The sequence below is a fragment of the Ornithodoros turicata genome, chromosome 1 (genome assembly GCF_037126465.1).
Source record: "Ornithodoros turicata isolate Travis chromosome 1, ASM3712646v1, whole genome shotgun sequence".
Classification (NCBI taxonomy): Eukaryota; Metazoa; Arthropoda; class Arachnida; order Ixodida; family Argasidae; genus Ornithodoros; species Ornithodoros turicata.
In genome coordinates this window covers 127,764,736-127,777,842 of record NC_088201.1, presented here as the reverse complement: position 1 = coordinate 127,777,842, position 13,107 = coordinate 127,764,736, and the positions used below count along the sequence as shown (strand labels likewise).

At 44.5% G+C, this 13,107-nt stretch overlaps 1 protein-coding gene across 3 annotated transcripts; it reads right to left on the bottom strand.

Annotated features, from left to right (window-relative positions):
* Positions 1-7,040: 7,040 nt before the first annotated feature.
* Positions 7,041-12,446, bottom strand: LOC135378584 (uncharacterized). 3 transcript variants are annotated; one of them, XM_064611644.1, is made up of 9 exons: positions 11,958-12,446; positions 11,781-11,867; positions 11,540-11,598; positions 11,058-11,213; positions 10,616-10,961; positions 10,356-10,559; positions 10,074-10,245; positions 9,080-9,165; positions 7,041-8,061 (listed from the first exon to the last, which is right to left on the bottom strand). In XM_064611644.1, exons 5-9 carry the CDS (start codon positions 10,712-10,714, stop codon positions 7,780-7,782), a joined length of 843 nt encoding a protein of 280 aa, XP_064467714.1. In that variant the 5' UTR covers positions 10,715-10,961; positions 11,058-11,213; positions 11,540-11,598; positions 11,781-11,867; positions 11,958-12,446; the 3' UTR covers positions 7,041-7,779. The 3 variants fall into 3 exon arrangements, with proteins under 3 accessions (XP_064467714.1, XP_064467715.1, XP_064467716.1); XM_064611645.1 differs by having other exon boundaries at positions 10,616-11,213; XM_064611646.1 differs by lacking the exons at positions 7,041-8,061; positions 9,080-9,165; positions 10,074-10,245; positions 10,356-10,559 and having other exon boundaries at positions 10,762-10,961.
* Between the last annotated feature and the right edge of the window lie 661 nt (positions 12,447-13,107).

Below are 13,107 nucleotides of genomic sequence, written 5' to 3'. Positions count from 1 at the left end.
TTCCGCAGCTAGGTGTCGGGTAACCGGATCACCCTGCGTAGTGCGCTCAGTTACATTCACGCTGTTTGCGACTTCTCTCACAGCAGCCTGAACTGCAGCTTGCACGGCTGCGACGAAATCAACAGTCTGCAAGTTCATGTTGGATGATGTGACTCCCGAAGCTGCTGGAGGATTTCGAACGTCGTCATGCACCTGTGAAACGTTCGAGGTCGGTGCTTCGGCGCCGCGTCTGCTGTCGGGTTCAGAGTCCACATCCGTCTCTTGTGTGCGAGGTTTCCCTTTTGATGGCAGAGTCCAAGATGATCGCAATTAATCGGAACGTACGTACAGTTTGGTGACTTGTTGATCCCACTTCTGAAATGTTAGCTTCCCTCGGAGACAGAATGGCAGAGACAGGTCGATTAGGGATTGCTAACTTTAATTCAAGAAAGAACATCATACAGAGACGGTCCAGGGCACGTCTACCCCACCCTGAGGTGTCTTCCAGTGTTGTTTGCCGCTCGTTCGCATCGCTTGTGCGTCCGTAGAATCAGTTTCGGTTTCGATTTTGTTTGGTTCTATTACAGGAGGTGGTGTCCCTCTACATGTGTCTCCCAACCGGCGATGATGGAATGTCCCAACGGGCAGATGGACGTGGCCTCAAGCTAGGACGGTGCCGGTAGAATTGCTGTGCCAGCGCCGTAGCGCGTGGCAGCAGAGGCACGTCGTCATCGTCGTCACCGTGCCGCCACATGCTTAATCGCTACGATCAGATGTCATGCATGGTTCTTTTTGTATTTGAATTTTAAGAGCGAGTATCAGAGCGGGCGTCTCGTACGAGGAACTGCCGTCACGCCGGAATAATCGTCACAGTGAACCTGCCACCTGCTCTCCGCACCGTACTCCCCAACGCGTGAAATACGTAAAAGGCTCTCCTGACCTAACCTTTGTCAGTGTCGACGGGTGCATATTCTACATGAACTGACGCGCTCCCCAACGTCTGAAATACGTAAAAGGCTCTACTGACCTAATCTTGATCAGTCTCGACGGGTGCACATTACATGAACTGACCCTCAATCACGAATGATTTTTATTAGTGCCCAAGAATGTAACCTCGCAATCAGTGTTCCGGCGACGAACCGCCCCCCTTGACAAGTGCCCCGGTGACAAAAGGCCCTCGTACAAGAGGGCCGGTGTGACCAATTATCCTGTGACGAGTCTTCCGGTGACGAGTGTGATTGTGAGGTGCGGACCGGTTCCCTTTTTCTGCAATAGTTTTTTTGTTTCCTAAGCAATCATTATAGCAGAATAAAGGAAATAATTTTGGGATAGTGATTCAATAAATAACAGGTCGCCTGTCTACAGCGTACATGTCCTTGAACCATGCAGCTGCATGCCTGGGTGATGACGTCAAGCCGCGGTACTATTGTTTCAGGTGGACCTTGTCCAGGGCAGTTGGGTTGGGCATTAGTCGAAAAAAAAAAACAGTGTAGCCCTGAGACAATAGGATGATGTCACGACCAATGAGCAAGGCCTGCAGAGGGTGCAAGGATTCACTTCTTTCTTAGACTCTCGCGGGTACGGACGTGTTACTGATGGACGGCACGCGTCGTTGATTCTGTTTCTGGCAACTGCATTGGCAGTTAGTGGAAAAGTGTAGCCTCGGTGGGATTCAGTTTGCCTCTGACGGGGCACTGATGTGTGGCTCTTTACTGGTCGATGGTGTGCGATTTCATGGACGGATTGACTATGAGGACTGTTTTTGAATAAGAGGAGTGCGTGTGTTTAGAAATAGTTGGATGCTGGAGAGAGTCTTTTCCACTTTGTTCAAGTGCTTTCTCTGTGCTCGCTTTCCTTTGTTGTCTAGCAGTCATGCAATTTTTCCTGGTGTGACAGTGCTCGTTGAGCAATGTCCTGACGTGCCCAGACCTGTTCTGTCTTATGATGTATGCTTTCTTTTTGTTGATGCTCTGTATTTTTTTCTTTTTTGACCAGAAAGATTCTTGTTGATGATTCTTGTCTTGTCGATGACGATAGTGCTGCCGAACCCTTCATCTGGACGTGAGTTGCACTGGTATTATCCTTAATAATTTTGCAATTAAATAAGTTCCAAAAGTAACCGCAAGGGGGATAGATGTGTGACTTTATTCAGGGGAAGAAAGCATCATTATTCAGTTCTCTGCCAGAATTTCGGATGGAACGGACACATCGTGTTGCGCTCTTTGTTACCCATGCTCTGTGTTGAATTTTTGTGTACCTAGTCCTCGTTATTATTCACTGATGGTGCTCCTTGTGGGCTATTTTGTTATTTCTTGATTTTGCTAAGTCGCATTTAGTAAGTCATTGGGATAAGAACGCTTGGTTTCATGCATGGTGCTCTTCTGCAGTAGGTTTTCTGTTTTTTAGGCAATCATTATAGTTGTATAAAGGAAATAATCTCGCGACAATGATCAAATAAATAACAGGTCTCCTGTATAGAGGGCAGCCGTACGTGTCCTTGAATCATGCAGCAGCATGCCTGAGTGATGACGTCATGCCATGGCTTCATTGCAGGTCGACCTTGTCCCGAAGAGTTTCGTTGGCAGTTAGTGAAAAAAAGGTACTATAGGCTGGTGATAATGGGATGACGTCACGATCAATGAGCAAGGCCTGCAGAGGGCGCAGGGGTTCACTTCTCTCTTAGCCTCTCGCAGGTACGGTTGTGTTACTTTCCACTGGTGGTCGCCGGAGGTGGCGCTAGGAGCGCCCGCGCATGCTTAGCACCCGTAGAGTGGCGCTTGCGTCAGTCCAGCGCTGGCTCTCGTGGGGAGATGACGTGCGGTCGGTCGCTCCGCTGTCAGCGCGCCACGTCAGTTGAGCACTGGCTGTCGACGGAAGCGGACACTCGGTCGCCGCGAGGGAAAGGTGAGTGACTTGCAGCAGCGATTAGGCTTTTTCCCCGATGTGTCTGGTCTTCACACACTTCTACTTAGCTCTTTGCTCGTCTTAAGCCTTTTCCCCACATGACCAGTGTTTTTGTATGAGCTCCCGCATGTTTAGAGTCGATTAGCAGTGTCTTCTTGCATTTTTACCCAAAGCTAGTACTTTTTCTGTGTTCCACGTAAACCGCCATGAGCCCAAACACTGCGGTTAAGCCTAAGCACCCGATGCCTAGCTCAGCGCTCATCTTAAGCCTTTTCCCTCCCGATGAGCAGTGTTTTGTACGAGATCTCACTTGTTTAGCTGTGCCTTTCTTCTCGCCATTTTTACCCACCGCTAGTATGTTGTTCTTTCACGTCTTATCGACATGACGGTGGCGCCATCTGGTGTGATGCCTTGCAACTTGCTTGTCACCTGTCTCTGCAGCTGTCGTGCCCAAGGATGTCCATCCGCCAGTACCGGAGTGATTTCTTCAAGATTACATCGTTGATTTTCAAATCAATTATTTCTCTCTGTGTGCTCCCTTTCTATTTAGTTATTTTTTCCTAGAACCCGAGTTTTACATAGAAAATCCACGACAAGTATTGCATTGAGTCAGATTTTGCACTATTTTAAAATTTTAAACATTTAAAAAATTAAAATAATTTAAAGTAATTTTAAAGTAAGAAGTGCAATAGTTGCCATAGATTTTCTGTGTAAAACTTGAATGGCTATGGTGATGGTTGAATGATTACTGCTTCAGCGTATACTGCCTTCGGGATAATGACTAGGTTTGACCCGGCGCGCTATCAACATCCATGGCAGCCATGCGGAACCATGTTTCGAGATAAAGAGCATAGGGAAGATACTTAGCCGTGACCATATTATCATTTCTTGGCAGAGCATGTAGACGATGTCCTGAGTGGAACACCGACAACTTGCAAAGATACGAGCTACAGTGAAATAATAGCGGCCTGCAAAAGCCCTGGGCCTGCACCAATGACTGCAATTGGATTGGTACGAGGGAAAACATGGGAAATTTATAACGAGAAATAGAAACCGACACTGAAGATTTTTGTTTAAGTTTAATTTGTACATCATTTCGCGTGGAGGTCCACGCTGTGGTGACACACATAAGTACATATAGTATAGACATATACACGACTAAACACACTGCTGTACAAAGAAAGGGAAGTGGAAAGGAGATATGATGCCACATGTCTGTGTACAATGAATTGCTGGGCAGACGGATAAGTGACCTGTAACAGTTTAAGAACAGTAAAAGGTGTTATTGCGAACAAAAAGGCTCGCCAACCCAGTTTCGCGGAAGGGGGGTCAGGAGTATGGGAAACGAGTGGCCCAGAATGGACAAAAGGGAAGGTTACGGATTATCTGACTGAGAGCCAGACGATCACTGAAGCGAAGATTCAAGACTTGTGCACAAATAACTATAGATATATAACTATTACATTTACATAAGCATTTATTTACATACACGTTTACATAAATATTTCTCTAATTGTGTTGGAGGTTTCACCGATGTATTGTGAATTGCACTTGCAGCATAATATCAAGTAACAAATATTTCGTGAATTACAGTGGAGTGAATGACGAATTTTCCAAAAGAAGTCACCCAAAGTACTACGGGCATTGGTGGACGGCGCGATAAATTTACAGGTCTGGCACCGTGTACTACCACAGGGATAACAACACGGCGAGCGCTTCATCATGCATGATGACGTGAGGATATCGCGCAAATTTTTGGATCTACGGAATGCTACTAATGGGGGAGTCGGAAAAATTTCCTTTAATTGCTAGTCAGCATGTAATATATTGAGGTGGCGTCTAAGAATGGAATTGGTATTGACAAGTGATTTATGATATGTGGTGGATAAAACTACATTAGTTAAGTCTTTTTTGCGTTTCGGGGTGAATAAGGACTCTCTGGACAGGCTAGATGATTTGGCAAACGAGTCATGGATGAGTTCACATGGGTAATTTCTTTTTTGGAAATCAAATACCATTTGGTGAGCATGTTTTACAAAATTAGTCTGATCTGAGCAGAATCTTTCAGGCGCAAGAACTGACCATATGGAATACTTCTTTTCTGGTGATTAGGATGATAGCTTCCATAGTGGAGATATTGACGTTTGTCCGCCATTACAAAATTAAATTTACCTGTAACTATTCAAGGTCATCCATCAACTTCCTTGATGTGACAGTGTCATGTAAATCTGGTAGGCTGACCACTGAACTATACAAGAAACCAACGGACAAGCGTCAATATCTCCACTATGAAAGCTATCATCCTAATCCAGCACGGCATTCTCCTGCCGTAGCTATCTTCGTAACACTGCTGATACCCAAGATCTCATAGTAAACATGGAAGCCAGAGTCTGTAGCGCACATTTTGAGTCGCTATAGATGACCGAGCTCGCAACTGAAGATCGCGAGTTGGTAAAACTTAGTGCCAAGAAGAAATAAGACAACGTTCTGTCTAGATAGCTCGGGTAAGGGAAGAGTGGTGACGTCTTATAATGGATAGAAGCTGAGGATGGCGATGATGGCGCTTTGCCAACAGGACGCAGTGGTGGAACGTCTCTTGCATCCTGAGAGCAGATACAGGTGGTTCCCGTGTTTCTGCCATGGCTAAGGCGTTTAACATCGCTTGAAGGAAGGACTTTAAGAACTTTCATCGCTTTCACTTTGAACACTGATGCAGGTTTTAGGTAATCACACTGTGGTTTTGGCGCTATAGGATTTTCAGTTCACAAAGACAACAGGCGGTGGTAGCGAAACGCTACTAACTGCATTATGATATAATGACACCATGAATCAGATTCATAGAAGCAAAGTGCGCTTTAATAAACTGTATACTCAAGGAGTCCGGTGGGTTATTCCTCGATGAGTTCCCGATAAACGGTATACTGTCTCTTTAAGAGTTAGCTTCTCGAAGACGCCAAGTTGTCATACACGTCTTCCGTGATGTCGATCAGAAGGCGAAAAAATTTCTCCCAGCCGTTGGTACAGTTTGGTTTCGTGAAGCCGTCCACGTGTCTACACATCACAGTCTTCATCACTTCAACAAGGATGGCGAAATGCTCAGGAAAACGCCACGTCGATAGCGGTGCATTCGGGCGTTCTTCTTAATTAGCTGTCGAAGAAGGTCGGCGTTGTCCAGAGCATCCACCATAGCCGTCACCTGACCGACTACAGCCACAGAGTGGGCGACCAATTTAGGATTCTTGGCCAGTGCATCCACTGGGTCGTTGGCGAAACGGAACAGTTGAAGGGCAACGGGGTATAGTGCGAACAGCTCCAGGAAGAAGTCGATGCCGTTCTCCCGGCGGGAACGGAATCGAAGCCATGTAGAACGTACTCGGGATCCATGAGTTCGCTGACGTAAAGGGAGAAAGAGTTTCCAATAGACTATTTGCTGGTGCGACCACGTCGTATGGTCCGGCTGCACTACAAGGTTAGCTTGCTCGAACACTGTCTGCATCAATATTAGGATGACGATGTTAGCTGCCTATTCGTGGCGGCGAGCATGACTGCGTGGCGCGAGCACACGCGTGGCCATTCCAGGAATCTCAAAGCTATGCTTCCGGTTTCACTGTTCGGGCTGTAGATTCCTTAGCCTTTCTGTTAATTTAAATAATAACTAGGAATATATTTACGTGTTGATACATGCTGCGCGTTCCGCAGGGTATAACTGCGTGTAATCTCGACCACCTGTTTTGGTTTGTTTTTTAAGTGTGCCTTAAAGGGACTATGAAATTTTTGTTCTCGTTTTCATCAGAAAGAAAACCCTTTTCCGAGTCTACACTCTAAACTTTTTTACACCCTTTAAGGTGTAAAAAGGGTGGTTCAGGGCGCGCACCCTTTAAGGTGTAATTTAACACCCTTTAGGTTTGAAAGGGTGTAAATGAGTTAAGGGTGTAATCTAAATAAGGGTGTAATATGCTGTGCAATATCAACAGGAAGATATACAGTGTTGCTTTTTTTCTACTCAGAGTGCTTCATAAAGGGAGCGATAAAAGGAAACCGGAGGCTGTCTTTGTGGTACTTGTGTAAGAAACACGGGCTACTTTTGATGTAACACCTGTTCCTAACAGAAGTACACAACAAATACAATATCCAGTTTCTTTTTATCGCTCCCTGTATTCAATAGAAAAACAGCACACTGTACGTAGCGTGCAGAAATATACCATAACCCAGGCTGGGTCTATGATGGCATGTTTGCTGCAGCTAAACTCTTCTCATTGATATCACACAGCGTGTATATGGAAGGTAATACTTTGTGAAAAACAACTGAAGACTTCTTGTGTGAAAACAAAGCAATGTTATGCAATAACTTATCAATGGCTACATAGAATTATGGTGACTTGGTGCCACTGAATATACATAACGTCAATAATACCAATGACTATTGCACCGCTTGGTGCTGAGCAGGCAAAGAGCTGACTTTTGTTGCACACAGTGGATACATATGCCATCAATGGGCATCAATGCTCAGAGGAAGCTTACATCACAGTCCAGCTCTGTACTGACTAGAAAAAGCAATGACTGACTAGAAGAAAGTTTCTTTTTTCTCCCTCTGAATGAAGTCACTGGCACAGTCTTCTCCTCCATAGGATCAATGTCACAAAGGCGGTAACATGTATTGAGGTCACGGCCTTTCATTAAGATTAGCAGTTGGATTAACAGGGATAATACAAATAACATTATGACAACAGGTATAAGAGCTTCCTGCTCTAACGCAACCCCCTCTCTCCCGTTGTGTAACAGGTAGCCTTCACTTGCACTTCAAAGAAAAAATTCCCCGATCTTTTAAAGATGCTGTGCGGAGTTGCAACAGTCATCCTGTAACAGTTCCTGCACGTAAGCTCGGGTCATGCAGGGCTATGGGTTATTCTTGTGCTTGTTGAGGAATGCTTTAACTGGAGGTTGAAGAGGAGTCACTTCAAGTCCAGTTGCACGTTCAAAAAAGGTCATCATATTAAGATGATTCGGGCAGTACACAGCATCAAAGATCCAGTATGCAGCTAGAATTGCAGAAATTCCTTCGACGGCCTCAAGGACATGGAATAGTGGAGTGCTTTCCACTACAAGCTTCAGTATTTGTGCGTCCTCCAATGACGTTCCGCTGTAGCATACGTGTGGGGTCGCTGGGAATGCATCAGCCTGGGGCAAAAAGATGAAAAATATGTCAAGAGCACCCACCACGTTCATAGCATGCTTTCAACCTCCAAATTCCTTTCACATCACAAGCACTCCAATTGTGTGCAATGAAATATGGTGTAGCACATAGAAACAATGGTTATTCCAACATTTCAGCTAAAGGACAACCCCTGTTTCAAGTTTGATACTTTGCCTGTGCAATTTCTTACTCAGTTTTCAGTGGAAAGAGTCCACGAAAGGTTACTTATAACACATGCTGAATGCACAATTTAGCCGTATTCCATTTAGCATTTAACTACCTTGCATTACGCACCGAACTCTGCATGTTGACACATGTAGTACAATGATGTGGACTACCGCGGATTTCTGATGCGGAGTCCCCAGTACAGAGCTAAGTTCGCAACTTTTTGCAGGATATTTGCTCCTTGGAGGTTTGCCACAAAGCATTTCCGGTAGGATTCAACATGTGAGAGGGATCAGCAGCGTAGCATGGGGCCCCCCATTTCCTGGGGTAAGAGGTGTAACAGCACCTCATCACCCACTTGTTAATTCGTAACTGGGAACGTGTATTTTTTTATGCTTCTTCATTTTTCTTCTTTTCTTAAGGAATAGCAAGTCAGCCTATGCCGGACTAAGTTTTCCTCACTTTCTTTTTTCTTCCAATAAACACATCCCTCAACTACCTTTTATTGTTTGAGGATAGCATGCACTACTTGCTGCGCTAAAATAAATCTTATGCATATAAAAGGAAATACCGTGCATGATTTTCTTTAAAATCCCGACCATGTCACCCAATACAACGTTATTTTGTGCAAACATAACTGGAGATCTTCTGTGGAGCAGAATCTAACTTCTCTGTTTCACATCAAAGCCGGCAGTACTGTTCCCCACTGACATTTTGTGGCCCACAATTCCGTATCCTGAATCACTGCCCCCAAGGTTCCCAGCATGATACGCCACTGAGGGGAATACGATATGCATGTCCACGGTTAAGTGAGCACAAAATGATAATACTGCTCACCGGCTCATGAAGAAATAAAGTGTCCACTGCTTTCTTCTCCTTGAAGATCTCACTGAGGACCCTCAGGGCCTGTATGCAACGGAGGTCTGAAAGTGAATTAATGCATTGAAATTTCTTGACTTCACTAGAGTAAGCCAGCCTGAGGAAAATCATTATTGCATGATGCGTTTCAAGCATTACGTGATCATACAACCTCATGCTGTTGCTGAACTCCACTGCTCTTGCAAGGCCTATTCTGGATTTTTAGTTTCTTTTTGAGAAATTTCGCTTTGGATCGCTATCCGTAGAACATGAGATTTCGTACCCTAGGCTGGGTCTTGTTTTCTTACATGTGCTGTTACCAGTGCGACTACCCCTGCGAGTGCAAGTACCCTACTTATTCTAATTTGTTTATTTTATGTGTCACTCAAATAGAGTACACAACAGTTAAAACCATATGACAGGGCCCTTACTGATTATTTTTGCATCACTGAGACTAAGTTATTTTTAGGCTTTTTCACATGTCACGATGAATGTCAGCTGCAGTCACACAATCCTTTATTCACCTGACAAGAATTGAAAAAAAATATGCCAATAAGGCTACTGCCTCACATGCCTGCAAAGTAGAAATATTGGTCACTCCAGATCAAACGTCCAAACCCAGTGGATCAATAATGAGGGATTTTTATAGGGATTTTTATTATGTTCCCTCAATGTACAAGGGAACATAAGCAATATTTCTGGTTTATTTTTTATTTTGTCAAAGAGCTTTAAATTTTGCACTGGAAAATCATTCTCATTGCTCTATTTGTATTATCGTTTCGCTTTGCTGTGGTTGTTTGTTGTAAGACTTCTATTTATTTTGGGCAAGGCAAATCCTGCATGCGCCATCATCCTGTTATATGCATGAATAAATACATTTGAAACTGCACAAAATACATCATGATTGATTCTGGAACACACCAAAAATTGTGCACCAAGCTCTGTTGACAAATGCATGAAAGGTATGACATACGATTCTTTCGACGTTCACAGTTGTTAATTGTGCGCCAGGCAGCTACACCATCTTTTGCCTCCTGGCTGCACCGTACTTGCTTTCTTGTCACCATGTTCAGCACATCTTCATTTGCAGCTTCTACACCTTTAGAAGCATCCTTCTGAGTCAACAGCTGGAACTCTTGCATGAACTGAAAGCAAAAAAAGGAAAAAGAAGTGTGCAGTTTTCCCGGGTGTGGGTTTCTGTTCTCTTTCTTAGGGCACGGTTCCTACATGTTTCCAAACAGGAAGGCTAACTCACAAATCTGAAATCAATCAGGTACGGAAACTCCTTCAGAGAGGCAGCAACTGTGCTGGATTTCATTTTCTGTGACCTCACTTGAAAGGTAGCTCGCAGCCTCTCCCGCATTTGCTGCATATCTGGTCTTTGCTTTTTATATTCGTTCAAAAGCCATGATAGGTCCTCTTGAGCAGTACCAGTGCCGGAAGGGTTCAAAGGATTGTCCTGCCATGAAGAATGACAAACTTTAAAACACACAAATGAATCCACGTGGAACTTACAGGAAGCCGTGGTGTTTCGTTCCGTCTCATCACTGCTGTGTCAATCCTCTGCGAAGGCTTTCCTTTCGTACCAAACTTTGACCGTGATTCGGCGACCATCTCGTTTGTAGTGACCTTACGCCTTTCATTTTTAAATTTATTGCGCAAACAAATGACCTAAGAGTCCTGAAAAAAAAAGAACGTGCAGAAAGAAGACAGTCCATCAAGTGCCAGTTTACATAGCATAATGAGCATAGTGTAGGGATGTAAGAAACTCACGTAACCACTGCCATTTGAGTCAGCTAGGCCACGGTACTGTGATACAAGCGTGCTCGCAACCTTCCCGTAAAACTTTGCGGAAGGATACCTATACAATATAATAGAAATCCACTGTTGTGAAATATGCCATCACTAATTTGAATGCCTGCTATAAACTCCCTGATAACAAGGCAAACACACATACAGCGTGCAGCGGACCATTGATTGGTATAGTTCTTCCACAATCCTTCTGTGCATTGATGCCGACAGTGACCCTTCCTCCATCTTTTCTTTCATTGTAGTAAAGTCCGGCATTTCATGGTCCCTGCCATCACGGTCACCAGGTTCGTTGTCACCGTGACTGAAGATGTGTTACAATATTAGTACCCTTGTCGTCGGCAGCCACATTTTATTTGTTCATAGTAGTAGCTTATCGAAGTAAACTTAAGTGAACCCTTTGTGAAGCGAAGTGAACCTTTAGTGAATTTAGTGAAGCAAAGTCAAAACAAACATGAAGCAGTGGCATCATTACAAAGCTTAAATTTTTAAATTTGTAACTGTGCTCAGGTGTAGCACAGCTCGTTAACGCCTGTGGTAATTCATTTCATCCCTAACATTCCACTGTAAGAAAGCAAATTTAAAGCAATTATTTTTCGCACTGAAAGGTTTAAACCGCCTGGTACTAACCTTTCAGTAACAACAGATGAGTGGATGGTTTCAGGTATTTCCACTGCGGTTGGACGCACCTGGGACAGTAAAAATGGCCTCATCGTGGCAAATTACATCGTAAATCAGTCGCCGTTAAGACGGAAATACAAACTACGTGCAAGTGAGTTGTACATGAAACACCATGAAGGGCTTGGTGTTACGTATGAACGCATCCCTTTCATTAATAATGCAACGCGTTTGAAAGCAATCAGCAACTCACAGCAGTCAACACAAACACTTGAGACTTGTCAGCGATGAGATCCTCGTCCACTACGTCTATGTTCCTTTGAAATACTTCGTCGAAGACCTGATGAAAGAATGAGTTCCGTGACAGTATGCTACTTATGTTACGTTTTACTGTAACTTAGAAAAACTGTCTAAAGTGCAATGTTATTACCTGAAATCTGTCCTTGTCTACGTTCACCACCGGCGACAGCAATGAACATTCTTGAACTGCTGCTTTCAACGTGCTGAGACGCGCGTCACTCAACGTGAACTTTCGTACAATATCCGCGCTTGAGACAACAACCAAGCACGACACCGATGCCATGGCTGTTGCGCACAAAACAGCAAGATGTAATCGCGCAATGTTGAAGCCAGAAGTGCCGATGACAAACTTCATAATGGAAAAAACAAATTCTAAAACCGCGCTACGCTACCGATCACCATGAGGTTGTACTGAAAAGGAGGCACGGCAGCGAGCAACATAAAGAAGGCCGCCGCCATCGTGAATAGCGCTAGTGACTTGTTCGCATTTACCGTGCAAGAATTAACAAGTAAAAAAGCCCAGCCTTCGTCTTTTGCGGTCTATCGCTTAATCACGATATACGGGTACACCCAATTGTTCCACGCAGTTTTTATCCTTCTAACGCAGTAGTAAACAATGGAATTCCCGGTGTTGCTAAACCGAAACTATACTTTATGATGATGAGGTCAGGACTTATCAGGAGGCCCAATGGTGTGCACGGTGTTTCTGTGATTATGTTATCGGTTTTGTACTGAAGCTGTAAAGCGCGCGGGCTCAGAAGGGTGTTGCGACTCTGCGAACTCAGATGAGCAGCGTAGCTGTTCACCCGGCAATGTCATCGCTGAACCGTGCTGCATATATGTAGGGTACGTACCGACGTTAAAGCTCAGCTACGCCGATTTTCGAGTGTTACAGAATGGAATGGTACTCACACGATGTGTTCATAAGGGAACACTGATTATGTATGCAAAATAGTTATCCCAAACTCCTCGTGGTTTTCCGAAAAAGTGAATTTTTAGTTTCACTGACATCCCGTCTTGTGGCCCGCAAACCCTGTGTCGACGACACATTCGTGGTCTGAACGCGCTCCGGCTTGGCATGACTTTTGGCTTGGTTTCTTCCGCCAAGCCGGCCAGTTTCTTCTGCCGAGCCGTCTGCTGCGCAGATTCACATTAGGGAAGTGATAAACAGTTCGCTATTAGGGAGCCAGTATATTTCTGGACTTCACTAAACCCAGGAGGAATGTGAGTTTTGCTTCCTTCGACTGCAAAGCATTTGGTAGGCCAGTACAGACTTCCTG